Source organism: Amblyraja radiata, chromosome 29 (assembly GCF_010909765.2).
Source record: "Amblyraja radiata isolate CabotCenter1 chromosome 29, sAmbRad1.1.pri, whole genome shotgun sequence".
NCBI classification, from domain to species: domain Eukaryota; kingdom Metazoa; phylum Chordata; class Chondrichthyes; order Rajiformes; family Rajidae; genus Amblyraja; species Amblyraja radiata.
Window position 1 is genome coordinate 20,579,410 of NC_045984.1, and position 26,646 is coordinate 20,606,055.

The window sequence follows — 26,646 nt, forward strand, 5'->3', positions numbered from 1 at the left end:
TAATAGAAAGTATTCATTCACTGGAAATGAACAAAGTAAAAACCATCATAACTTTAAATGGAAAACGGAGAAACATTTAAAGTAGCTAAAATAAAGCACTAAATGCTAGAGACACTAATTTGAAATGCTCCAACAAATAGTATACTGACATGTTAAGTAAGGTGGCTTCCTTCAACCACGCTTCTATAATGCTCAGTTATATATAAATGTATGAGTAAGATGTTCTTGCTTCACTTCTGGTTAGCTGTCTTAAGCATGTGACACCTTTGGGCTATTTCCATCCGCCATTTAGTATTTGTATTGGCTATTTAAACTAAAATTCATATGAAAAGAGTCATTGTCATTTTGACAGTAAGTATGAAGGTCTGGATTCAGGATTTTTAACCTTTCTGCACCGAGTTTTAATTGGAGACTGCAGAATAAAGTATGCCGTTGAGTTGAAGATTGCTTTTGTGAACTTAGAAACTACTAATATACCACATGGGAGTTTCTGGAATTTCTGAGCAAATAGTTTGCAGATGTTTTGTTAAACACTGATATTCATAGATAAATTGTGGAGATACAAAATTTCACTCAGCATTAAACTTTATAAATATTCACCATAAACAATTCTAACAGCTGAGAAATGGGGCGAGGCCACTAGTAACATCACCAGTTTCTTGCTGCAAAACAAAAAAATAATCAAAGGAAGCCATTGGTCAAATTTAGTTTGTGATCTGTGATAATCAAACATATCTACTTTTCTAAGGTTACTCTGGTATTTGGACAATTTAGAATAAATGTCAAGAAGAATGTCCCACACATCAAACATTTTATGCATTGAGTAAACAAATGGTAACAATCTTTTTGAGGTCAGTTCCAAATTGTTCATTTGCTAGTTTTAGTCAATTACTTCTACTTTCTGGAAGCAGCCACCCACGGTGCAATATCCAGAAGTGCAATGATTGGATTCTTTTTAGCGGTGTTACTGTGGAATATTTTACAAATGCACCTGGCACATGAAATGCATTTGAAAAATGGCATTATTGAAAATTCAACTGTAAACTCATTGTTTGGCAAATGGTCACACTGCGTTTTACTGGGTTCTATTGCCTCTATGCTCTTATTTCAGTTTTTGGAAAATTTCTCAAATCTGAAGTCTTCAACTGAGTCACTCCTCTTAACCACATCCCTTCCTGGCTTAATGGCTGTTTCCTTAAGTACTTTGGGACTGTTCTTATGTACTAAAGGAGTTATATAAATGATAATTGTTGTAATTTTAGCAAACTCTATGCCATAACTAATTCCTTTTACTCCTTATTGAAATAGAGTAAAACAACATTTAAGTATGTGAAAACTGCAGTGGAAATTGAAGAAAAAAAGCATTAAAGAATTAGTTGAGAATCTTGTTAACCTGCTTAAGATTCCTGAATAAGGAATGCAATGGCTGGATTTAGTTTCCAGTTTTGCACATTTTCTTGAAATATTTTCATACTAAACTTAATTTAGCTGAAAATATTGTTCTACAAAATTTGATCGTTTGCTGAATTCACCATGTAAAAAAAATATATATTTTACCAGAGAAAGATTTGGCTTTAACCCCATCTTAGTAAAAGGAACCATGGACACAAAGGACCATTCATCGCCATTGCCCAAGCAATTAAAAATCAATTTACAGTTTTTCCCTATAAACCTGCATCTTCCAATGCTTAAAGTATTGTTGCTTTTCACTTAGTATGGCTATATGGTAACTCAAATTTCACTGTACCTTAATTGGCACGTGTGACAATAAACTGACCTTGAAACTTTGAAATATGATAGGCTTTCATAAAAAGTCATTTAATTCAATCTGAAACCAGGTTCTTAAACGTATACAAAGAAAACAGCAGCGTTATGAAGCATGGAGACACAAGAAACTGCAGATGCTAGAATCTTAAGTAAAACATAAGTGCTAGAAGTATAGGAAAGGTTTAGAAGAATATGGGCCAAATGGGACTAGCTGAAATGAGCATTTTGGTTGGCATGGGTGAGTTGGTCCAAAAGGCCAGTTTCAGTGCTGTGTGACTGGTTCTAACGTAGTGAGTCAGCAGCTGAGTTATGAGGCATGATTTTGCTGGAGCAACAACTGTTCACACTGTATAGCAATGATTTGGATAAGGGGACCTAGTGTAATGCATTTAAGTTCGTTAGTGATGCAAAGCTGGATGCAATCATGTAATGCAAAGGAAGATGCAGAGATGCTTCAAATGGACAGAGACTGGTAAGTAAATAGACAAGGACATGGATTGAGAGGTTTCGATGGATATGAGTCAAATGCAGGTAGATGGGATTTGTTTAGATGGCCATTTTAATCAACACGGATGAATTGGGTTGAAGAGCCTGTTTCCATGCAGTATCTCTAAACTAAACTAAACGAACACCATTTCTGTTGCACCAAATGGCAGCAGATACAATTGGCATAACAGGATGAAGCTCAAGGCAGGGTGCACAGGCTTACAGAAAACATTTTTTTTAAATATAGTGTGATGGAATTTGCCAGATGTAGAGCATGTTTCTCTAACTCATTTTCTTTTGTACTCATTGCAAGAGTAAATAAATGCAAGAAACCAACTTTCTATGACACCTCTCTACCCTTTATTTATCTCTTTATCTCCATCATGGGAAAGACTATCAATTGACATCTCCTACAAACTTACTGTATCAGTTATCAGGACTACACTTCCTCTTGCCATGCTTCTTACAACAATGTTATCCGCTACTCCCAATATCTCTGTCTCCGCCACATCTGCTCTGAAGATGAGGCTTTCCATTCGAGAACATCCAAAATGTCCACGTTCTTTTGTAAATGTGGTTTCCCTGGATCCCTCACCCACATCTCCTCTGTGTCTTGTGTAGTTCTGCTCTCGTTCCCCCTCCCCCAAGACTGAACAAGGATAGAGATCCCCTGGTCTTCACCTTTCATCTAACTAGCCTCTGTATCCAACACATCATCCTCCGACATTTCCGTCACCTTAAACATGATTCCACCACCAGTCACAACATCCTATCCCTCCCCTTGCCACCTTCTGCAAACACTGCTCCCTCCACAACTCCCTAGTTCACACATCCCCTCCTACCCATACCACCCCCTTCCCAATACGTTCCCTGCAACTGCAAGAGATGTAACGCATGTCCCTATACCTCCTCCATCACCTCCATCAGGGTCCCATAGGTTTTTCCAAGTGAGACAGAGGTTCACGTGCACCTCCTCTAACCTCAGCTACTGCATCCAGTGTTCCCAATGTGGCCTCCTGTACTTTGACAAGATCAGGTGCAGACTTAGCTCTTGTTTCGTTGAACACTTGAGCTTGGTCCACCAAGGGCGAGGGGATCTCCCAGTGGTTAACCATTTTAGCTCATTTACCCATTCTCATACTGACCTTTCTGTCATGGGCCTCCTTCATTGGCTGAGTGAGGCCATATGCAAACTGGAGGAACAACACCTCATATTCTGCTTGGGTAGCTTACAACCCAACGGTATGAACATTGAATTCTCCAATCCTCCCCATCTCCCTTACTCCCTACCCCCTTCTCGGATGTGCCCCTATTTCTCCCATTCCCCCACCCCCTTCACCGACACTCCTTCCTTTAGCTTCACAATTTTCAACTCTTTAATCATATTGCAAATCATATCCAATTATGGTGCCAGTTTAACTGGGAGCAGAAGAAAAATAATTCTCCCCAAAAAATAAAATATCATCTTGTACTGCAACTCATTATGAATGCAGCAGATTTATGTATTAAGATCCCACTGCCCATTTAATAAATTGCATAGGGACCTAATTTAGTACTAAATGTGAAATTGATGTATTGAATATAGTAGAACCAAGTAAAGGTAGATTTACTCAAAAATATCAAATGCGTTTTATAATGGAAGAGGAGTTATCAAAAAACCTACTAAACTATCTGCAGGAAACCAAACTACAGGAAGTAACAGCATGTTTCTTTGCGGGTGAACTTAGCACACAAAATGCAGGTGCAGCTCCAGTATTCAGCTCCTGTATCTTAACAGAAACCTTCAGTGTTCAGAAAATGTTCACATCTCACCTTAAAACATTGAAGGAAGAAGTAAAATCTTTGCAATTAAATGTGGAAGAAAATAAAACAGTCATGAACATAAGCACAGAGTAAAGAAGGTTTATAAAAAACAAACTGGTACTTGTATATGAAACTAACAAAGCCTGCGTCACATTCTCCTAAATGGGGTGTGCAAGCTGGCCAAGGCATCTTGCACTAGGTGACAGCCTGTGTTTCTTGTAAAGCCACGTGCTTGCTCCATTTGCTACTCTCTGATAAGAGCATTTTAAATGTATGCTCACTTGGTATAGAGAGCATCAGTAACTTAGTGAGCACCAATTGACAATGAACTGTGAAACATAGAAACATAGAAAATAGGTGCAGGAGTAGGCCATTCGGCCCTTCGAGCCTGCACCGCCATTCAATATGATCATGGCTGATCATCCAACTCAGTATCCTGTACCTGCCTTCTCTCCATACCCCCTGATCCCTTTAGCCACAAGGGCCACATCTAACTCCCTCTTAAATATAGCCAATGAACTGGCCTCAACTACCTTCTGTGGCAGAGAATTCCAGAGATTCACCACTCTCTGTGAAAAATGTTTTCCTCATCTCGGTCCTAAAAGATTTCCCCCTTATCCTTAAACTGTGACCCCTTGTCCTGGACTTCCCCAACATCGGGAACAATCTTCCTGCATCTAGCCTGTCCAACCCATTAAGAATTTTGTACGTTTCTATAAGATCCCCCTTCAATCTTCTAAATTCTAGCGAGTACAAACCGAGTCTATCCAGTCTTTCTTCATATGAAAGTCCTGACATCCCAGGAATCAGTCTGGTGAACCTTCTCTGTACTCCCTCTATGGCAATAATGTCCTTCCTCAGATTAGGAGACCAAAACTGTACGCAATACTCCAGGTGTGGTCTCACCAAGACCCTGTACAACTGCAGTAGAACCTCCCTGCTCCTATACTCAAATCCTTTTGCTATGAATGCTAACATACTATTCGCCTTCTTCACTGCCTGCCGCACCTGCATGCCTACTTTTAATGAATGGTGTACCATGGCACCCAGGTCTCTTTGCATCTCCCCCTTTCCTAATAGGCCACCATTCAGATAATAGTCTACTTTCCTTTTTTTGCCACCAAAGTGGATAACCTCACATTTATCCACATTATACTGCATCTGCCATGCATTTGCCCACTCATTTAGCCTATCCAAGTCACCTTGCAGCCTCCTAGCATCCTCCACACAGCTAACACTGCCCCCCAGCTTCGTGTCATCCGCAAATTTGGAGATGTTGCATTCAATTCCCTCGTCCAAATCATTAATATATATCGTAAATAGCTGGGGTCCCAGCACTGAGCCTTGCGGTACCCCACTAGTCACTGCCTGCCATTGTGAAAAGGACCCGTTTACTCCTACTCTTTGCTTCCTGTCTGCCAGCCAGTTCTCTATCCACATCAATACTGAACCCCCAATACCGTGTGCTTTAAGTTTGTATACTAATCTCTTATGTGGAACCTTGTCGAAAGCCTTCTGAAAGTCCAGATATAACACATCCACTGGTTCTCCCTTATCCACTTTACTAGTTACATCCTCGAAAAATTCTATAAGATTCGTCAGACATGATTTACCTTTCATAAATCCATGCTGACTGTCCAATGATTTCACCACTTTCCAAATGTGCTGCTATCCCATCTTTAATAACTGATTCTAGCAGTTTCCCCACTACCGACGTTAGACTAACTGGTCTGTAATTCCCCATTTTCTCTCTCCCTCCCTTTTTAAAAAGTGGGGTTACATTAGCTACCCTCCAATCCTCAGGAACTACTCCAGAATCTAAAGAATTTTGAAAAATTATCACTAATGCATCCACTATTTCTGGGGCTACTTCCTTAAGTACTCTGGGATGCAGCCTATCTGGCCCAGGGGATTTATCGGCCTTTAATCCATTCAATTTACCTAACACCACTTCCCGGCTAACCTGGATTTCACTCAGTTTCTCCATCTCATTTGACCCCCGGTCCCCTGCTATTTCCGGCAGATTATTTATGTCTTCCTTAGTGAAGACAGAACCAAAGTAGTTATTCAATTGGTCTGCCATGTCCTTGTTCCCCATGATCAATTCACCTGTTTCTGACTGCAAGGGACCTACATTTGTTTTAACTAATCTTTTGCTCTTCACATATCTATAAAAGCTTTTGCAGTCAGTTTTTTGGTTCCCTGCCAGTTTTCTTTCATAATCTATTTTCCCTTTCCTAATTAAGCCTTTTGTCCTCCTCTGCTGGACTCTGAATTTCTCCCAGTTCTCTGGTAGGCTGCTTTTTCTGGCTAATTTGTACGCTTCATCTTTTGTTTTGATACTATCCCTGATTTCCCTTGTTATCCACGGATGCACTACCTTCCCTGATTTATTTTTTGCCAAACTGGGATGAACAATTTTTGTAGTTCATCCATGCAGTCTTTAAATGCCTTCCATTGCATATCCACCGTCAACCCATTAAGAATTAATTGCCAGTCTATCTTGGCCAATTCACGTCTCATACCCTCAAAGTTACCTTTCTTTAAGTTCAGGACCCTTGTTTCTGAATTAACAATGTCACTCTCCATCCTAATGAAGAACTCAACCATATTATGGTCACTCTTGCCCAAGGGGCCACGCACAACAAGACTGCTAACTAACCCTTCCTCATTACTCAATACCCAATCTAGAATAGCCTGCTCTCTCGTTGGTTCCTCTACATGTTGGTTTAGAAAACTATCCCGCATACATTCCAAGAAATCCTCTTCCTCAGCACCCTTGCCAATTTGATTCACCCAATCTATATGTAGATTGAAGTCACCCATTATAACTGTTTTACCTTTGTTGCACGCATTTCTAATTTCCTGTTTGATGCCATCCCCAACTCCACTACTACTGTTAGGTGGGCCTGTACACAACTCCCACTAGCGTTTTCTGCCCCTTAGTGTTTCGCAGCTCTACCCATATCGATTCCACATCCTCCAAGCTAATGTCCTTCCTTTCTATTGCATTAATCTGCTCTCTAACCAGCAACGCTACCCCACCTCCTTTCCATTTCTGTCTATCCCTCCTGAATATTGAATATCCCTGGATGTTCAGCTCCCAGCCTTGGTCACCCTGGAGCCATGTCTCCGTGATCCCAACTATATCATAGTCATTAATAGCTATCTGCACATTCAACTCATCCACCTTATTACGAATGCTCCTTGCATTGAGACACAAAGCCTTCAGGCTTGTTTTTACAATACTCTTACCCCTTATACAATTATGTTGAAAAGTGGCCCTTTTTGATTTTTGCCCTGGATTTGTCTGCCTGCCTACTTTTCACCTTGCTACCTATTGCTTCTACCCTCATTCTACACCCCTCTGTCTCTCCGCTCACACATTTAAGAAACCCTTTCCCTTTAACTCCATCCTCAACTATCCCATTTGACACCCCACCCCCCTTATTCAGTTTAAAACCACCCGTGTAGCAGTGGCAAACCTGCCTGCCAGAATGCTGGTCCCCCACCTGTTAAGATGCAATCCGTCCCTTTTGTACAGTTCCCCCTTACTCCAAAACAGATCCCAGTGATCTAAGAATCTAAATCCCTGCCCCGTGCACCAGTTCCTCAGCCACACATTCAGGTCCCGTATCTCCCTGTTTCTGCTCTCGCCAGCACGAGGAACTGGAAGCAAACCGGAGATAACAACCCTGCAAACATTGCAAATACCTCCAGTTTAAGGCTGGATGATTCCCAATGCATTTGCCTTCAGCCTTCAAAGGACTATTGAGCCTTTGAAACTAAATCCTCCTGTTATGCGGCTGAGTTTTGTCATTTTGTTGCATGAAGCATTTGATGACTCCATGTCACTACTTCCATTAATGCTTGGTATTAAGATTAGAGATAATATTAGTTGGGTGCTGAAACTAGTGTTTGGAAAGGCAGTCCTCAGCTGAAGGCAGACACAAAGAAAGAAACAAAGTGCTAGAATAATTCAGTGGGTCAGGCAGCATCTTTGGAGAACATGGCAGGAGAAAGGGCAAGGCCACAAAATTCTGATAAAGTCTAAACTACTTTTTCAATTTCTCCGTGATCATTGGGGGTTGCAGTTAATGTTATCAGCAACACTCAGGAGCCATTGGATTTCTGATCCTGACTTTGGACACCATGGGACTGGTGGATTTGTGGTAACAATTTGGATAGCTTCACCTGTGGACTTCAGTAACTCTCTACCTCATGAGCATTGGATAGTAAAAATGCAACATGAAGAATAGAAGGAGAGGTCAGGAAATTATTATTTTAACATTGTCAAATAATAGCCACTTATCAAATTGTGTGTGATGAAGGCAGACATGAAGAATGGCACAAAATACTGGAATACTGGGCCAGGCAGCATCTTTGGAGAACATGGATAGGCGACCTTTCAGGTACGGTCCCTTCAGACATTGTTTTGGGAGGAGCTAGGGTGAAAGAACTGGAAGAGAGGAGGCGCACGATAAAGCCTCCTCTTCCCTGTGGCCTACCTAAACACACACCCATTTTTCCCCTTCCCCGTCACAATAATCCTTTCAGCTTCACAATTCACACCTTTTCTGTCCTTATATCACAAATGTTGCCATTTCTCGTTTCATCTCTGGCCTTTGTCTATCCATCTGCCTATCAAACCCCCCCCCCCCCCCCCCCTCACCTGTATCCACTTATCAGTCGACTGGCTTTGTCCTCCCCCTCCTCTCTTCTAGTTCCTCTCCCCATCACAATCAGCCTGAAGAAGTGTTCCAACCTGAAACATCGCATATCCATTTCTCTAATCTGACCCGCTTTGCTCCAGCACGTTGTGTCTTTTGCTGAGTGTGACTAAGTTGGCTTTCAAATTAATTTTCACAATTTCACAGCTTCGAACCTTTCACAGCTTTCAATGCAACAAAGATATGCCAAAATCTTTTTTTTTTAATTGTCAAACTAAATATCCTTGCTGGATAATTGGATCTATTTGTTTTGGCATCATGCTTAGCACAGACATTGTGGGCTAAAGGGCCTGTTCCTGTGCTGTATTGTTCTGTTCTTTGTTCAACATTATACACTGATCTTTTTGTTGTTATTTAGGTATAAGGAGGCAAGAAACAAGTCCTGATCAGAAGCAAGAAACCCTCAAGGGAACCATGCGTGATGTTGCTTTCCATCTGCCTTTTTTTTTTGGGAGCATATCCCGTGTAGATGCAGATGAATTCCTCCGGCTGGGAGATATGTCTGATGGACTCTTCCTGTTACGTGTGTGTTTGCGTAACCTTGGAGGTTACGTCCTATCGGTCGTCTTTGATCAAAAAATCCACCATTACACAATTGAACGGCAGTTGAATGGGACATATGCCATTCCTAACGGGAAGCCTCACTGTGGGCCTGAGGAGCTCTGCGAATATTACTCAAAGGATGCAGATGGACTATGCTTTGTACTTCGCAAACCTTGCCTTCGACCCCCTGGCGTCGACCCCAAACCCGGAGTATTTGACAGCATTAGAGAAAATATGTTACGGGAGTATGCTCGCCAAACCTGGAGCCTGGAGGTAATTATCAATATCTCTATACTTATAAAACTCTGATCTTGGATGTGTATGTATTTGTGTGATGTTCGTGTGCATTTCACATCGCCTCGAAAACACGACGCGCTAACACTGAAATTTTTACATGTTCCGATAGAGATTTACGCTGTGAAGTCAAAAATCGCCTGATCTGAAAATTTAATGCATTATTTCTCGAGTTATTTATGAAAATGTTCAAAAATTTCAAATAACATAAAATAAACGAGCTGATGACGTCACAATGGGTCTTCTCACACGGCCTGTGCACACTGTTCTATACGCGCAGCCTGCTGCGCACTGTTTTCCAAGCGCTGCGAGTTATGTCACCCCCCCCCCCGACTCGCAGTCATTTGGTCGCCACCCGTCCGCTCGCCCTGGGCCCCGCAGCCCGCTCGCCGTGGGCCCCGCAGCCCGCCCGGCTCCCCTCCTCCATTCCCACTCCCCCTCCCCTCTCCTCCCTCTCCCCCTCCTCCCTCCCCCTCTCTCCCCCCCTCCTCTCTACCCCCTCCTCTATCTCCCCCTCCCCTCCTCTCCCCCTCTACCCCCCCTCTCTCCCCCCTCATCTCTCTGCCCACTCCCCCTCTCTCCCCTACTCTCCCTCCCCCTTCCCCCTCTCTCCCCCTCCTCTCTCTCCCCACCTGTCCCCATCCCCCCTACACCCCCTCCACCCTCCTACTCTCCCCTCCCCATCCCTCTCCACCTCCCTCCCCTTCTCCCCCTCCCCTCCTCCCTTCCCCTCTCTCCCCCTTCTTTTCTCTGCCCTCCTCTCCCCCTCCTCTCTCCCCTCCACTCTTTCTCGCCCAGATTTTGTTCAGATTGATGTTATGTTTTACATTATTCACATTCTTAACTTTACAAAATCCAGTTTGAAGTTGAAGTTGCAGCAGCAGTTAGCAGCGTATGATGTCACAATGGGATCTCATTTACATAAACTGTCCGTCAACAGTGTTCCACCCAGTGGAATGAGAGATTTGTTGCATTGTTATAAGGAGAAGGAGGGAATGGGGGAGGGGAGGAGGAGAAATGTTATTTAAACATTGTGTTTAGTGGGGGAGTGGGATAGGGGAGAGGTGAGGAGTGGAGGAGCAGGGAGATAGAGGGAGAGGAGGGGGGTAGGGAGGGGAGAGGAGTTATGGAGGGAGGGACTGAGGGTATGGGAAAGGAGAGGGAGGGAGAGGTGAGGGAGGGAGGGGGGGAGGGAGGGAGTGGAGGAGGGGAGGAGGAGAGGGGAAAGAAGAGAGAGGGCGAAGAGTAAGGGAAGTGTTGGGGGATGAGGGAGAATGGAGGAGGATAGGGGTAGGAATAGGGATGGCGAGGTGCAGTTGGAGAGGGTTGCCATGACTCGAGTCACAACGGGGATCTCTGGCATCACAATGGGAACCCGTCAGCAATACCTGCGCAGTTGGGGGCTATGGGTGAGTGGTGGAATATTGCGTTTGAGGACCAGCCCTCCCTTGTGATAGGGACCCAATGGGTTCCACGGTCTAGTATTATATTAAAATTAAGAGGTTAGTTCATTGGTTAAACAAGTCAATTGAATCCCTTTCATATCTGAAACAACTTTAATTTTAAGATGTAATTTTGGTTTAAAGAAGGTTATATTAGGGACAGTACACAGAGAGTGACACAATGGCACAGCTGGTAGAGCTACTGACTCACATAGCCAGAGACCCATTTTGATCCTGACTTCGGATGTCTGTGTGAAGTTTGCACATTTTCCTTGTGACCACGTAGGTTTCCTCAGGGTGTTCTGGTTTCCTCCCTCATTCCATTTTGTGTGATTTTGTAGGTTACTGGCCTCTGTAAATTTCCCCTAGTGTGTAGGGAATGGATGAGTAAGTAGGATAATATAGAACTAGTGTGAACGGGTGATCGATGATCAGTGTGGACTCATGGGACCAAAAGGCCTGTTGCCATACTGTATCTCTAAACCAATCTAAAGTATTGGAGTAACTCAGCAGGTTAGGCAGCATCTGTGGAGGACATGGATAGGCAATGTTTCAGGTCCCAAAAGAATGATCCAGAACTGAAACATCATCTATCCATGTCCTCCATCACAGATACTGCCTGGCCCATTGAGTTCCTCAAGCAGCTTCCAGCATCTGCAGTTCCTTGCATCTCCGTTAGCACAGAGATATGTAATACTGTAAATAAATTAGGTGTTCCCAAACAAGGTGGTAGATACAGATACAACAACAAGGTTTAAAAATCATTTGGATAGGTATACTTATATAGGAAATGTGCAGAGGGAGATGGCCGAATGTAGGCAAATGGGATAATCATCCCGGTCGGCATAGACAAAGTGGGTCAAAGTACCTGTTAATCTGCTGTATGATTCTATGATTCCCAAATTAAGCACAAACAGAAAATCATTCCAAATGGCCAGCTGATGCTTATAGGAAACGACATTGGGAGTGGTCTAATGTGTAATATTTGCCGTAATTTTGAACATTTAAAAGTTTAAATAAAAGTTAGTGATGGAGAAAGTCTGAAGAACTCGTATTTACCATGCTTGAGTGTTCCCGGGCATGTTTCAGCAATGAACTCACATGATAACTCAGAGGTAATGACCAACGAGGAGGCCAGTCAGCAGATGAATGACAGGAGTCCTTGAGGACCTGGCATGGGGTGGGGGAGATAGAGGAGAGGAAGATTGCCAGGAGGAGTGAATTGGTGTGGGGACAGGTTGCCAGCAGTCAATTCACTGTGGAGATTGAGATGTGATGCACATGGCAGGGAGGTTCCTAAATATCCCAACAATGCCTGGAGCAGTGTATCGGCTGCCCGAATCCAAAGTAAAAAAATATCAAGCATCTCAGCCCTTCTCTGGCACCAGGGTGCAATCCAGAAGACTAGCCACAAAACTCTTCTGAAACTCTTTAAGGTTGGCAAAACCCAGACCAAAAAAATGGAATTGATTAAACTGACACAATTAATGTCTTAAAACAAAATATGTCTAATAAAGTGTGCAGTTTGCGCTAAACTTTAAAGGTCTGATTTTCACTCTCTGCTGCTGTTCGAAAGGGACACATGTAGTCTTAAAACATGAGTATAATTCTCACCTGCTTCATTTGTGCAGGTGCATTGTGACAGCTTTGTACAGGCCAGATGATGACAATGCGGAAGGACCTGCATGATACCTGCTTTCCCTTGTAAAGGGAAAATGTGCTCTAAAGATGCAAGGCATCAAGACATCTGCAAACATTAGCAAATTTGCAGGTGACACAAAGCTGGGTAGCAGTGTGAACTGTGAGGAGGATGCTATGAGAATGCAGGATGTCTTGGACAGGTTGGGTGAGTGGGCAGATATATGGCAGATACAGTTAAATGTGGATAAATGTGAGGTTATCCACTTTGGTAGCAAAAACAGGAAGGCAGATTATTATCTAAATGGTGTCAAGTTGGGAAAAGGGGAAGTACAACGGGATCTGGGGGGTCATTGTTCATCAGTCAATGAAAGTAAGCATGCAGGTACAGCAGGCAGTGAAGAAAACAAATGGCATGTTGGCCTTCATAACAGGAGGAGTTGAGTAGAGGAGCAAAGAGGTCCTTCTGCAATTGTACAGGGCCCTAGTGACACCACACCTGGAGTATTGTGTGCAGTTTTGGTCTCCAAATTTGTGGAAGTACATTCTTTCTATTGAGGGAGTGCAGCGTAGGTTCACAAGGTTAATTCTCGGACTGTCATATGCTGAGATAATGGAGCAGCTGGGCTTGTATACTCTGGAATTTAGAAGGATGAGAGGATATCTTATTGAAACATATACGATTATTAAGGGTTTGGACATGCTAGAGGCAGAATTGTGTTCCCAATGTTGGGGGAGTCCAGAACCAGAGGCCACAGTTTAAGAATAGGGGTAAGCCATTTAGAAAGGAGATGAGGAAACACTTTTTCACACAGAGAATTGTGAGTTTGGAATTCTCTGCCTCAAAGGACGGTGGGGGCCGGTTCTCTGGATACTTTCAAGAGAGAGCTAGATAGGACTCTTAAAGAAAGCGGAGTCAGGGGATATGGGGAGAAGGCAGGAATGGGGTACTGATTGTGGCTGATCAGCCATGATCACATTGAATGGCGGTGCTGGCTCTAAGGGCCAAATGGCCTACTTCTCCACCTATTGTCTATTGTCTAGAACATCTCAGTGTGGCTAGAGCAATGACCTCAGTAGACACTGATTTTTTAATTACCATCATAACAATACTGTTGTCCCTCCTGATAAAGCACATGTTATCTTTCCACAATGCATCTGTAAAATTGTCGAGTGGCGGCAGTGAAAATAAAGGTAATGAGAACAAGAGTCCAGTGTTAAGTTTGCTGGATGTAGAAAGTATAAAAATCAGACCTTTAGTGTTTATTTCATGCCACTAAAATTTATTGGTCATGCTATAAGGAACTGCAGATGCTGGAATCTTGAGCAAGAAACACAAAGGTTTGGAGGAACTCAGCAGGTCTGGAGGGAAATGGACAGACTGACTGAAGAAGGGTCTGTCAATGTCCCTCCACGGATGTTGCCTGTTGAGTTCCTCCAGCACTTTATGGTTTGCTCATCCTGCAAGATATTGGGGGAAAGCTGGTAAATTAGCAAATTAGGAAAACTAGCAAATTGCTTAACCACAAGAACTTACAGAGAGAGAGAGAGAGCACGAGAACGAGAGAGGTAAGGAGAGCTTGATAAAGAGAAAGAGAAAGAAAGAGGGAAAGAGATAGAGACAGAGAATCTTTTTTCTGTGAATTTACTACAATACAGATAGACTGGTTCCAGTCTGATCAACGCATACCTTCAATATGATAATATATATATATATATATATATGGTGAGTATGTCAAAATTTCAAAACTGTATATTTTACAAAATATTGTCTTGAAATTGCTTACTTTTCATAGGCTGGGATTTATTTGGGCCTTACAGACCTTAACCATAGCTACTGATGGTATCAAGATAACATCTATACTGCCCGCTTCACAATGCCACAAGTGGAAAATATGATGTGGAATGTTGCTCAATCATCACCACCTTATCCGGAGTTAGACCCTGCCACTTCCTGCCTTTGAAAACATGCTGTGAATTGTAACCTTTGGTTCTTGACCAGCACAATATATCACCAAATTATGAAATATCCTTTGTCTTGTCTAAAAATAATGCATAGGGTGTATATCAACTTGAAACAATGAAATTACATCTGGGAAATGTATCCAAATACTGAATCCACAATTTTCCTTTTGGTTCCCCATCCTGATGGTTTATTTACCCAGACTCAGAAAGCTCAAAGCAATGTTGATACCGTGATCAGAAAGTTGTAATGGAGCAGTGAGAGCATCTGTCCCAAGGTTAGGTTTTGAAGTACATTGCTGTATAAAATTGTTGTATAGCCACAGAGTTTACAGGGTAGACTCAGTGAGAATCTTTTTCCGGGTATGTAAATGTCCAAGATTGGAGGGCACAGCTATATGATGAATGGGCAAAATTTAACAGAGACTAGACTAAGTGGGGTCCCAGTCACACGGCAGGCCTGGTCTCCCAACGCAACCCATTCCCCAATGCAACGGGGTGTGTGTGGGGGAGGGAGGGGTGTGGGGGAGTGGGTGTGTGTGGGGGAGGGGAGTGTGTGGGTTAGGGGGTGCGTGGGGGAGGGGGTGCGTGGGGCAGGGGGAGTGTGTGTGGGGGAGGGGTGTGTGGGTGTGTGTGTGTGGGGGGAGGGGGAGGGGTGTGTGTGGGGGAGGGGGGTGTGGAAGAGGGGGGTTGTGGGGAAGGGGGGTGTAGGGGAGTTGGGGTGTAGGGGAGGGGAGGTGTAGAGGAGGGCGGTGTGGGGGAAGGAGGGTGTAGGGGAGGGGGTTGTGTGGGCTCACCGGTTCCCGGCCCCGGCTCCGACCGCACTACCAACGGAACACAGCCTGACCCTGCCCGTGGAACACAGCCTACACTCCACTTCTTCAGCTTTATTCTGGGCGGGCGGCTTCTGGGCGGGCGGCTTCTGGGCGGGCGACTTCTGGACGTGCTCACGGACATAGCCCCACCTCCAGGGCTTTATTCTCCAGCGGGTGCCGGAAGGGGCGTTACCTTCATGGTGACTGTCAGGCGAGAAGACCTATCTGCTGATTTCACGATTTTTTATACCTTCATAACTTTTGTAATCTTCCACCAATTATAACAAAATTTGGTGCCTTGGAGCAGGTGGTGGTGAAAAAAATCCTAGTGATATAGGGCACCGTTTTTGCGCAAATTTAAAAACAACGCAGACCGGAAGTGGTCAAGGTGAGAGTTTTTGTAATAGTATAGAATAGAATAGAATAGAATAGAATAGAATATAGAATAGAAGAAGATAGAAGATGTGTGGGGCAAAATGTAAAAGTTTAAATAAAAGTTATCCGATGGAGCAAGTCTGAAGAACTGGTATTAACCATACTTGAGTGTTCTCGGGCATGGTTCAGTTTTTACATGGAGGGGTGTGAAGAGTGTTTAGTTGTCATATGTACCAAAAATGGAACAATGAAATGCTTACTTGCAGCAGCATAACAGGCCTATAAATACAGGTCATAGATAACATAATAAACAGCAAAAATCAATAAAATAGAAACCTCAATATGATTGCAAAAGCCAGTTACCTTATAGAGGTGTATAAAATAATGCGGGGAATTGATAGAGTGAATGCACTGAATCTTTTACCCAGTGTAGGGCAGTCAAGAACTAGAGGACATAAGTTTAATGTGAGCAAGAAACGATTTAAATGGAACTTGAAGGGGAACACTCAGAAGCTGGTGGGTACATGTAATGAACTACCAGAGGAAGTAGTTGAGGCAGGAGCATTAAGTACATTTGACAGGAAAGGATTGCAATACAATACAATACAATACAATTCAATTTATTGTCATTTGGACCCCTTGAGGTCCAAACGAAATGTCGTTTCTGCAGCCATACATTACAAACAAATAGACCCAAGACACAACATAATTTACATAAACATCCGTCACATTGCTGTGATGGAAGGCCAAAAAAACTTATCTCTCCACTGCACTCTCCCCCCCGATGTCAGAGTCAAAGTCAAAGCCCCCGGCGGGCGATGGCGAGTTGTCCCGCGGCCATTAAAGCCACGCCGAGTGATGCAAGGTCGCACACCGGGTTCTAGATGTTAGAGCCCCCGGCGTGCGCTCGCAGTCCCACGGCCATTCCAAGTCGCTCGGGGCGGTGCTGTAAGGCCCCGCTCCAGGAGCTCTTCAACCCCGCAACTCAGGCGGGAGAAGTCGCCGTTGCGGAAGCCCCGAAAAGCGGTCTCCCTCCAGGGACCCGCGGGCTCCCGGTGCCGCCCGCCAGACCCGCAGTTGCAGCCACCGAATCTCCGGGGGTCGGGCCGCAGCAGCGTCCACCACAGCTCCACCCGCTCTGGACTCGGCCAGCTCCGCGACGGTGAGGTGAGTAGTCGGCACCACAGCCCCCGGTCTTCCTGTTGGAGGCCGCTCCTCGTTGCAGCCCCAACGACAACGGAGACCCGACAAAGAAAAGGTCGGGTCTCCCGTGCAGGGAGAGATTTAAAAGTTACCCCCTCCCCCCCACACCACCCCCACCCCCACCCCCACACACATACCCCAACAAAAAATAACAAAAACTACATAAAAACAAAGACATAAAATAATAAAAACGCAGACGGACTGCAGAGGCCGCTGCTGACGAAAGTCGCGCCGCCCACCGATAGAGGGATATGGACTGCATGGACAAGATAGAGGAAGGAATGCAGGTGGAAGTGGAGGGAGAGGGGATAAATAGTTGTGTTCAGGTGGGGCACAGGACAAAATAAAGGACCAAAAATAGGACAAAAGGACATTTATTGTCACATACACCAATTGGTGCAGTGAAATTTGAGTTACCATGCAGTACACAAATAAGATAAACACAACACTTTAGATTTTAACATAAAACATGAAAAACATCCCACCACAGCGGAATCAACGTTTCCCACTGTGATAGAAGGCAACAAAGTTCAGTCCTCTTCCTCAGTTCACCTGTGGTCAGGGCCTATTGAGGCCTCCGCAGTCGCCGCTATGGGCTCGATGTTTGTTTCAGGCCCTCAAACGGAAGAACACTCTCATCGGTCGCTTCCTACCCAAGACCGTGGCTTCCGAAGTCCACAGGCCGAGCTGGGCAGAGATTCAATGCTGGCGACCTCAGCGAAAGATCCCAGGGCTTCGCGATGTCAAAGTCAGCGCCGCCAGCGGCTGGAAGCTCTGCAGACCACAGCTCCACGGTGTTGGTCAGCAGTCCCAGCACTCCAGAGCTCCAACACGGCGACCCGGTAAGGCATCGCTCGCTCCGCGATGGAATCCAGTGCTGCGCCGCTGCTGAAGCTGAAGCTCTGGCCGGTCTCCGGTAGGAAAGGCCGCGCCAATCCAGATGGTAGGCCGCGAGGAAGGGGCAAAGATGCGGCTCGGAGAATAGTCGAATCCTCGACCAGGAAGTGACTAAGAAAAACAGTTTCCCCCTCTCCCCCCCTCCCCCACATAAAAAAGACTAAAAGACCTCCAAAAACAAACTTTAAAACAGACTAAAAATAACAAAAAGGATGAAAGGACAGACAGCTGTAGGCGAGGCAGCCACACTCAATAGCGCCACCACTTGAAAAAAGTGAAGCACAAGGGAGAGAATGGGGGATTCAAAGGGGTGAAAGAGGTGGGGGAAGGGGGGGGGGGGGTTGTGTCATTACCTAAAATCAGATAATTCAACATTCAGGGTTGTAAGTTACCCAAGCAGAATATGAGGTGCTGTTCCTCCAGTTTGCATATGGTCTCACTCTGCCAATGAAGGAGGCCCTAGACAGAAAGTTCAGGATGGGAATGGGAGAAGGAATTAAAATGGTTAGCAACCGGGAGATCCAGTAGTCTTGGCAGACTGGACACGTGTTCACCAAAATGGTCACAGAGTTTACACCGGATGCAGTAGATGAGGTTAGGGGTGATGCGCGTGAATCTCTGTTTCACCTCTGAGGACCGTTGGTGACCCAGCATCTGGAGTTCCTTGTTTCCACAAGTTCCTCGATTGTAATTCCATTTGTTTCAACCTTGACTTTCCCGAATCTGCAAGAAATGTGCAACAGGCAGAGAACAGCAAGGGGTTGCCAGTGCAGAGCTCTCCTCCTTGTTGCTCTCTCTCTCTCACTCTATCTCTCTCTCTGAGGGAATTTTGCCCATTTTCCTGAACATTTGATGAGCACATAATTCACAAATTAAGTTTGAAATGAACAATCCATATAAAAGTTATTTTATCAGGAGGTCTATTTTTCATCAATCTGAAAATTCCCATCCCTACCATCATTCTCAAACTCCACCTTTAACAAAGGACATTATTGTCACATCCCTTCCTCTGCTGGAAATCTGATTCAATTGGTGAAGGGACAAATCTGGGTCAGAACATGGCCCCCGATATGAATGTTGTGAATTATGAGTGTACGCATGCATCTGACCAACCTTTCTCTGACCTTTTATTCTGTGTTACACGAACAAATTAATATAATGGAGAAAGGAATTTCAGAGACACATGTGGTACTTTTGAGCATGATTAGCACACATAATAATTCTAAAACAATCTTGTCAATTGAGCTGAATATTTCTTGAAAGAAGTAAGAGTCAAAGAATCAATAACAGCACTCTTACTGAAGTGTATAGATCTGAGACAGTGTGTTGGCTTTACTGCAATTTCTATTATGTTAATTATTTACTTCAAGTTTCCAGAATTTTCAGCAGTTGTGATTAATCTTAATTTTGTGCCCCATGTGATTCATCAATGAGGATCATTCAAATCTTTTTGTTACTTTAAGCTTTTTGGGCATCAAATTTCCTGCACGAAGTGATGAGTTTGGGACAGTGGATGATACTGGAGAAACATTCCAAAGTGATGAAATTATTCGGTATTAATACAAAGTTTGAGTTAAGATGGAACGTGAAATAGTTTAAACTGAAAGGAAAGTCATACAGTTGAACAAAAGAAAATTGCAAAGCAATGAGGAGTGAGTTGGCTGTAATAGAATTGGGCAATATCAATGAAGACTTGATTATTGTAATTCCATTTGTTTCAACCTTGACTTTCCCGAATCTGCAAGAAATGTGCAACAGGCAGAGAACAGCAAGGGTTTGAATTAAGATCCCTTTTCTGTTCTGCTTACTATCTCATAAATATGAAACGTAATATTTTCTGTTGAGGAAGTCATGTTGTCCAGACTAGTTTTTGCAGTGACTGTATCCTCTGTGCCGTGACCAATACCATTAGCATGACTGTTTTAATGTCAGTCTGTGTAGTGACAGAACTGTTGCTGGAGACCAATTCCTGAGCATCTTCAGGATTATTCTCACATCCCATATTTGGGAGTATCTGGTTCCCCTCATAGGTTTTGTACCAGTGGGTGAGTCCCAACAGTGTAATGGTCTGTCCCCTGCCATAGGTAAGTCGATAGGGCACTTCTGGCGCAGTTGATGGCATTGTAACTGAGCCCCTCATCATAGTGGAGGCCTGCCAGATATTCCAGAACAGACGGGATGTTCATGTCTTTGATACCATGTTTGATACCACTGGGAACCATGGTTGTGTAGGCCAATCGGGTACTACCAATACCAGATGCAGAGTCTTGTTGTATTTCCTTAATACCCGACTGATGAGGCAGGAAAGGAGGGAATGCAGCGAAAATGCATCTGTCGCTGCTGCCCCAGGGTCTGGTTCCCATGTAACATAATTTGATAACTGGTGGTTAAGTCTGGTTGCGAATAGATCGATATCTGGTGTTCCATATTTTGCTGTGATATCAGCAGTACTATTTTATTCAACATCCATTTGGTGTTTTCATTAAATTTGCGTGTCCTGGTGTCTGCCACTGAATTTAGTCTTCCTGGTAGGTAAGTGGCTGATATCCAAATATCTCTCTGGATACACCATTGCCAATTTGTATAGCAGATTGTCACATGATGTCGATTTGTTTCCACCCTGTGGTTGATGTATGCTACCACGGTGGTATGGTATTGGTGGCTCCGCACCCAAGTGCACTGGCATCAGTTTGTAGTACCATGGAAGGGTTACTGACAATGATTGGAACAAGGCCAGATGTTATCTATCCACCATTTTAGTTCCGTTTTAGCTTGATTGGTAGTTTCACAGATCTGTCAAAGTGACCTGCATAATTTAGAGTGCTTGTATTTTGCTCTCTGTATGTTTTGGTAATGTAGAGGTCCAAATTGTGTGGCTGGAAAGGCAGCCATCATTATGCCAATTACTTTAGCTACCAATCTGATGGATGGTTTGCTGATGTCAGTGAGGTTATTGCAAGCCTCTATTAAATCTCTAGCCTTTCCCTTAGGCAGAGTCACCGACATGTGAACTGAGTCAATGGTGAAACCCCAGGTAGTCCATAGTAGTGGAAGGCGTTAGTTTAGATTTAACTGGATGAAAAATGAATCCCAGTTTTCCAAATAACTTTTTTGTAGCTGTTACAGGTTGTTTGGCCAATTCCAAAGTTTTGCCCATAATGAGTATGTCATCTAAATATGCCATGACCATGTGTGTACGTTTCCGTATAAACGCTAGGGCTGGTTTCAATTTTTTTGTGAACAGCCTGGGCTGATGATAACCCATTTGGCAGTGCTTTATACTGTCACAGTTGTACCATCCAGTTGAATTTTAAATAACATCTGTGGTCACCTCGTATAGGCACTGAATAGTAAGCATCTTTTAAATCGGTGCTGGCCATTGAAGTAACCTTTGGAAATTAATTGTTAAGCAGTAACAAAGGTATCTATTTTGTCAGATCTATGATGATGCGATGACCATCATCTTTTTTGTTTTTGATAAATATATTGGACACGAATTCTAATGGTTCGTGTTGAGTTTTCTCAATTACACCTTTTATGTGAAGCCGCTTCAGTTCAGCTTGCGCTTTTGATTTTCCTTTATCAGAAGGCACGAACATTCAGTTCAGTATATGTTGAACTGGAGGGCTGTACTTGTGTATAAACTCTGTTGTATAACCCTGGATACTGCTTAAGATGTAAGTATCGGTTGTTATCATGCTCCATGCATTCAGAAAAGAGTGTAATCTCCACCCAATCTCCGTGCCCACTGTATATTGTAGGGAACCAGACCCACCTACCTCCATAGTTACCAGTGGCAGGTTTACTTTTTGTAGGTTCTTCGCTGCTGTTGTAGCGCTGGGGTCTGGATTTTCGGTTTGGTTGGCGCTGGAGGTCCCCGCATCTTCCAAGAAGGCCGGTCTGGGCCATGGCCTAAAAAGACTCATGTTTTGGGTACCGGTCCTTCGAGCTTTCACCAGTTCTGCTGGTGGGTGCATGGGGGTGCTGTCGTTGGCCGTAGTGGGTTCCAGTAGGTTCTCTTGTTCCTGCACCCCCTGCACATTTGTCTTTTCTTCTGCGGACCCCTCTTCCAGGCCAGCCCAGAACTGACCCGCAGTGCTCCCCTCTGATGAGGTAGAAGCACTGTGCAGCCCTTCAAGAGGTACTGCTGTGGGTTTATCATAGGGCCCACAGTGACCCGACTCCATCTCCCGGAGTCTGTCACGTTGGAGCAAAGCTCCATACACCGCTTCTTCCGGCTCCAGCGCTCTCGGGCGCTGGCCACCCGCGGTTGTTCAAAGTCGGACTCCTCTGAGTCCACGACCTTGTTTGTTTTGAGTCTAGCCTTTCCGCCCGGCCGCGTGGATCTGGCCGGTGCGGAGGCGACATCGGGCACAGCTGATCCCACTACGGGTGATCCAAGTGCCACTGGCTGCTGCTGGCTGCTCCACGGTCCTCCTTCTCCAGCTTTGTCCTTACTGTCCTTCCGTGGAGTGGATATGGCCGGTGTGGAGGACATCTGGCACAGCTGATCCCATCTAGCCCACCAGCTTTGTCGCAGCCCATTGGTTTCTGCACCTGCAATCAGCATGGTAAATACAAAATAGACCGCAGCTCTTACCTGCAGGTCCAGGTTAAAATTGTTGCTACGGGTGAACGTCGTTCCACCCCGTCTGCTGCCGTTATTGACTTGTCAAAAGTCAACGGCCCCATTTGAATAGTCTCCCGCCCGGCCGTGGTGTTCTGGCCGGCGCGGGACCAAAAGTCGGCACAGCTCTTCCCATTACGGGAGATTAACGTGCCTTTGGCTGCTGCTGCCGGCTGCCTGCGACTCCGCGGTCTTCCCCAGCCAGCTTCACTAGCAGCACATGTGGACACTCCTTTGTCCAGCTTCCCCTCCTGTAAAGACCCGGCGCGGGGAAACATTAGTCTTGCTCCTTCTCCCGCCCGGTCCGGTGCGGGAGCTAGTCGGGAGCGAAAGTCGGGCACAGCTGTTCCCATTACGGGAGATTAACGTGCCTTTGGTTGCTGCTGCCGGCTGCCCGCGACTCCGCGGTCCTCCCCAGCCAGCTTCACTAGCAGCATTTGTGGACACCACTTTGTCCAGCTTCCCCTCCTGTGAAAAAACCCAGCGTGGGGAAACATTAGTTTTTTGCTTCCCTCTCCCGCCCAGCCGGGCCCGGTGCGGGAGCGAGTAGGGAGCGAAAGTCGGGCACAGCTGTTCCCATTACGGGAGTTTAGCGTGCCTTTGGCTGCTGCTGCCGTTGCCCGCGACTCCGCGGTTCTCCCCCGCCAGCTTTCCCGCAGCCTTCATGGATCCGGTCCCTGTTTCCACCTAAAAGGTGAGTGGAAGGAACGCAGAGTCTTCTTACCTGCTGTTCCCGACTTTCAAATTCTGGAACGCAGAGTCTCCTTACCTGCTGTTCCTGGTTTTCAAATTTTGCCGCTAGGGGAACGTCGTTCCCCCTTGCTGTGACTTGTTGCAATGCGTGTAGCGATATGACACGCATGCGTCCTGGCGGGGTTCTTCACGTAGTCACTCACGTGACTCCGAAGTAAAATTCAGGGGATATTGTTGCTATTGCATTGCATATTATAAAAAAGACGGGTTTAAAGACTGGGAAAATAAACTCATAACTATCCGGGATCTGAGATTTAATGCATCCTTATCAAGAATTTTCAAACCTCTTCACCCAGATGTATGTAGAGCATTACTGAGATGTCCGAGATCTGAGATGTCAAATGAATCTTACCTGTACTTTCTCCAATACAGTCACGTCCTTCCTTTAATAGGGAGACAAAAGCTGTGCACAGTACCCCAAGTGTAATCCTACAGGTGTCTTGTAAACATGCCACCAGATCTTCCCTATCTTTATATTCTGTACCCGTTGCAACAAAGGCAATATCCCATTAGCCTTGTTAATTACTTGCTCTACATACATGGTAACATCCAGCAGTATTGATGTGCAAATAATGGTCTCCATAAATAATCGATCACATTTGTGTAAATAAATAAAATAATTTAAATAGATATCTGTGTGTAGGCATCTATCTCCAGAGATGCTGCCTGAGCCGCTGAGTTACTCCAGCACTTTGTGTCTATCTAATGATAGATATCTGCTCAGGCTCCAGCAGCAGAGAGATGCAACACATTGTCATTAACGAGTTGGAGGAAAAATCCTCAGGTTTGCAAATAAAACTAAGATACGCCTGGGTGTGATGCCCAGAATTAGATAAATAGGATACAGAATGATTTAGCTGCGATCATCTTGTTTTCCTTCACAGGGCGAGGTGCTGGAACAAGCAATTATCAGCCAAGCTCCACAGTTGCAGAAACTGATTGCAACCACAGCACATGAGAAGATGGGTTGGTATCATGGCATGGCCAACCGTGAAGAGGCAGAGCGCCGTCTCTACTCTGGGGCGCAACCTGATGGGAAATTCTTGTAAGTTCTGGCATTTACAATCTGGTGGGTGTATATTCGCTTTAAAGAACAGGATCAAATATGGAAGGGTTGGTTGAACTATGGAGGGCTCTGTTAATCTAGCATGATTATTCTTCATCATCTCACAAACACAAACATCCATGTCTGTACAGAATACAAAGTTGTGGAGGAACTCAGTGGGCCAGGCAGCATTGTAGTGGGAACAAACAGGTGACGTTTCAGGCAGGGTCGTCTTAACAGCATTATAGGCCCCCGGGAAAGCAGTGCACTGAGGCCCCTACACTTACAGTTTCTTTGTGCTGAATCAAATATGCAGTCTTGCACTTGCGATGTTCTTCTCCGTTTTCATGTTCTACAATAACATTCTACAATACATAGATTAGCATGGGGCCCTTATGCCCGTGGGGCCCCGGGCAACTGCCCAGCGTGCCCATGCGTTAAGACAGCCCTGGTTTAAGGTCGGAACCCTTCATCTGCCTGACCCGCTGAATTACGCTGAGTTTGTTTGTTGGTTGCTCAAGATTTCAGCATCTGTAGTTTCTCATGCGGCCACATCAACGCTAAAATTGAATCAGGAAAGCAACAATGGGTTGATCAGATTGGAATTGTAGAACTTTCACCATGCTGAATATTAGAGCTAGGGTTACGAACCAATGTTGTCCAATGAAGAAAAGAGAGGGGATCCAATAGGGAAGCTGGTGATGTTTAATTTTAAAGAAAAGGGAAGGCTACCGTAAATATTCGATCATTTTTCCTCATTGGTTGAAAATTCACAGAAATAAATATTGTCTGTCAGCAGCAGGTACAAGGATGCACAGTGACTCAGTCCGAGCATTCTTACCCTGGAGAGGTGAGAGGTTCATTCTAATGTTTGAGCACAACAGTCCAGGATGACTCCTCATTGCTCCTGCATCAGCGGTATTGGCACGGAAATTGTTGCACACAACCACAATGACTGCTTTATGGGGTTACTGCATGGTTGCCCATTGCTTTGGCTGAGGGTGCTCTGCTGTAAACTGCAGTAGCTCCCAAAGGCATAATTGCATTACTCCATGCACTTCAGAGTTGCAGTACATCACCCAGCTGCAGAGAACTCGAACCCCTTCCAGGCATCTAGAAATTCTGCATGCCTCAGTGCAGCTTAGTTTACAGACTTTCATTTTTAATGAAAGGCTCATTTGCAACGGAGGAGTACTGAGGGAAATGCTGAGATCATAGAATTTGTCTCTGGGGACTGGAATGTGCATCATCCGTTGTCTCTGCTCAAGCTGTTGGGAAAGTTATTATAAACTAACTAATATATGTGTCCAAAATCTACATTATGAAATAAAATTAATATTCACTACGAACAACAAAGGTTATTAAAGGACACAAAAGTAGATTTGTGAAAGAAAAATCAAATAGTTAAGAAAATAATAATGTTTATTGCAAAAGTAAAAATGGGGACATGGTTATTTATGGCTTAAATAAGATGTCTAATAAAGTATTATATACCAATGTTAATATTTAAAATAAAATGAGCAAAATAATGATTGAACTTGCCATTGGGTGAAATTTGCGAGACGTCCTTAAATACAGGAGAGGCGCTGGAAGACTGGAGGGTGGCAAATGTGCCTCTTTTCAAGAAGGGCTGCAGGAAAAATGCTGGGAACTATCGGCTGGTGAGCTTAACATCTGTAGTTGGAAAGTTACTTGAGAGTATTCTGAGGGATAGGTTATACAGGCATTTGGATGGGCAAGTGCTGATTAGGAATAGTTAGCATGGTTTTGTACTTGGGAGGTCTCACAAATCAGATTGATTTTTTTGAAGATGTGACCAAAAAGGTCGATGAGGACAGAGCTGTAGATGTTGTGTACACGGATTGAGTAAGGCATTCGACAAGGTTCCACATGGTAGGCTGCTCTGGAAGGTTGGATCGCATGGGATCCAAGGAGAGATAGCTGAATTAATAGCAAATTGGATCCATGGAAGGAAGCAGAGGGTGATGGTGGAAGATTGCTTCTCGGACTGGAAGCCTGTGACTAGTGGTGTGCCTCAGGGTTCGGTGCTGGACCCATTACTGTTTGTCATCTACGTCAATGAGTTGAATGAGAACATACAGGGCACGATTAGCAAGTTTGCTGATGAAACAAAAGTTAGTGGTTTTGCAGACAGTGAAGATGACTGAAATTATCTGGATCGACTGGCCAGGTGGGCGGAGGAATGGTTGATGGAATTTAATACAGAGAAGGTGTTGCATTATGAGACGTCGAACAAGGACAGGAC

General features: G+C 44.6%; 1 protein-coding gene across 1 annotated transcript in view; it reads left to right on the forward strand.

The window, feature by feature from the left end:
- LOC116989443 (tyrosine-protein kinase ZAP-70) overlaps nt 1-26,646 on the forward strand; it is a 73,441-nt gene that overhangs the window by 14,294 nt on the left and 32,501 nt on the right. The window contains exons 2-3 of the mRNA XM_033046823.1: nt 9,145-9,602; nt 24,220-24,380. Of these exons, the coding sequence (XP_032902714.1) occupies nt 9,201-9,602; nt 24,220-24,380 (563 nt within the window). The 5' untranslated portion in view covers nt 9,145-9,200. The remainder of the gene's footprint in view (nt 1-9,144; nt 9,603-24,219; nt 24,381-26,646) is intronic.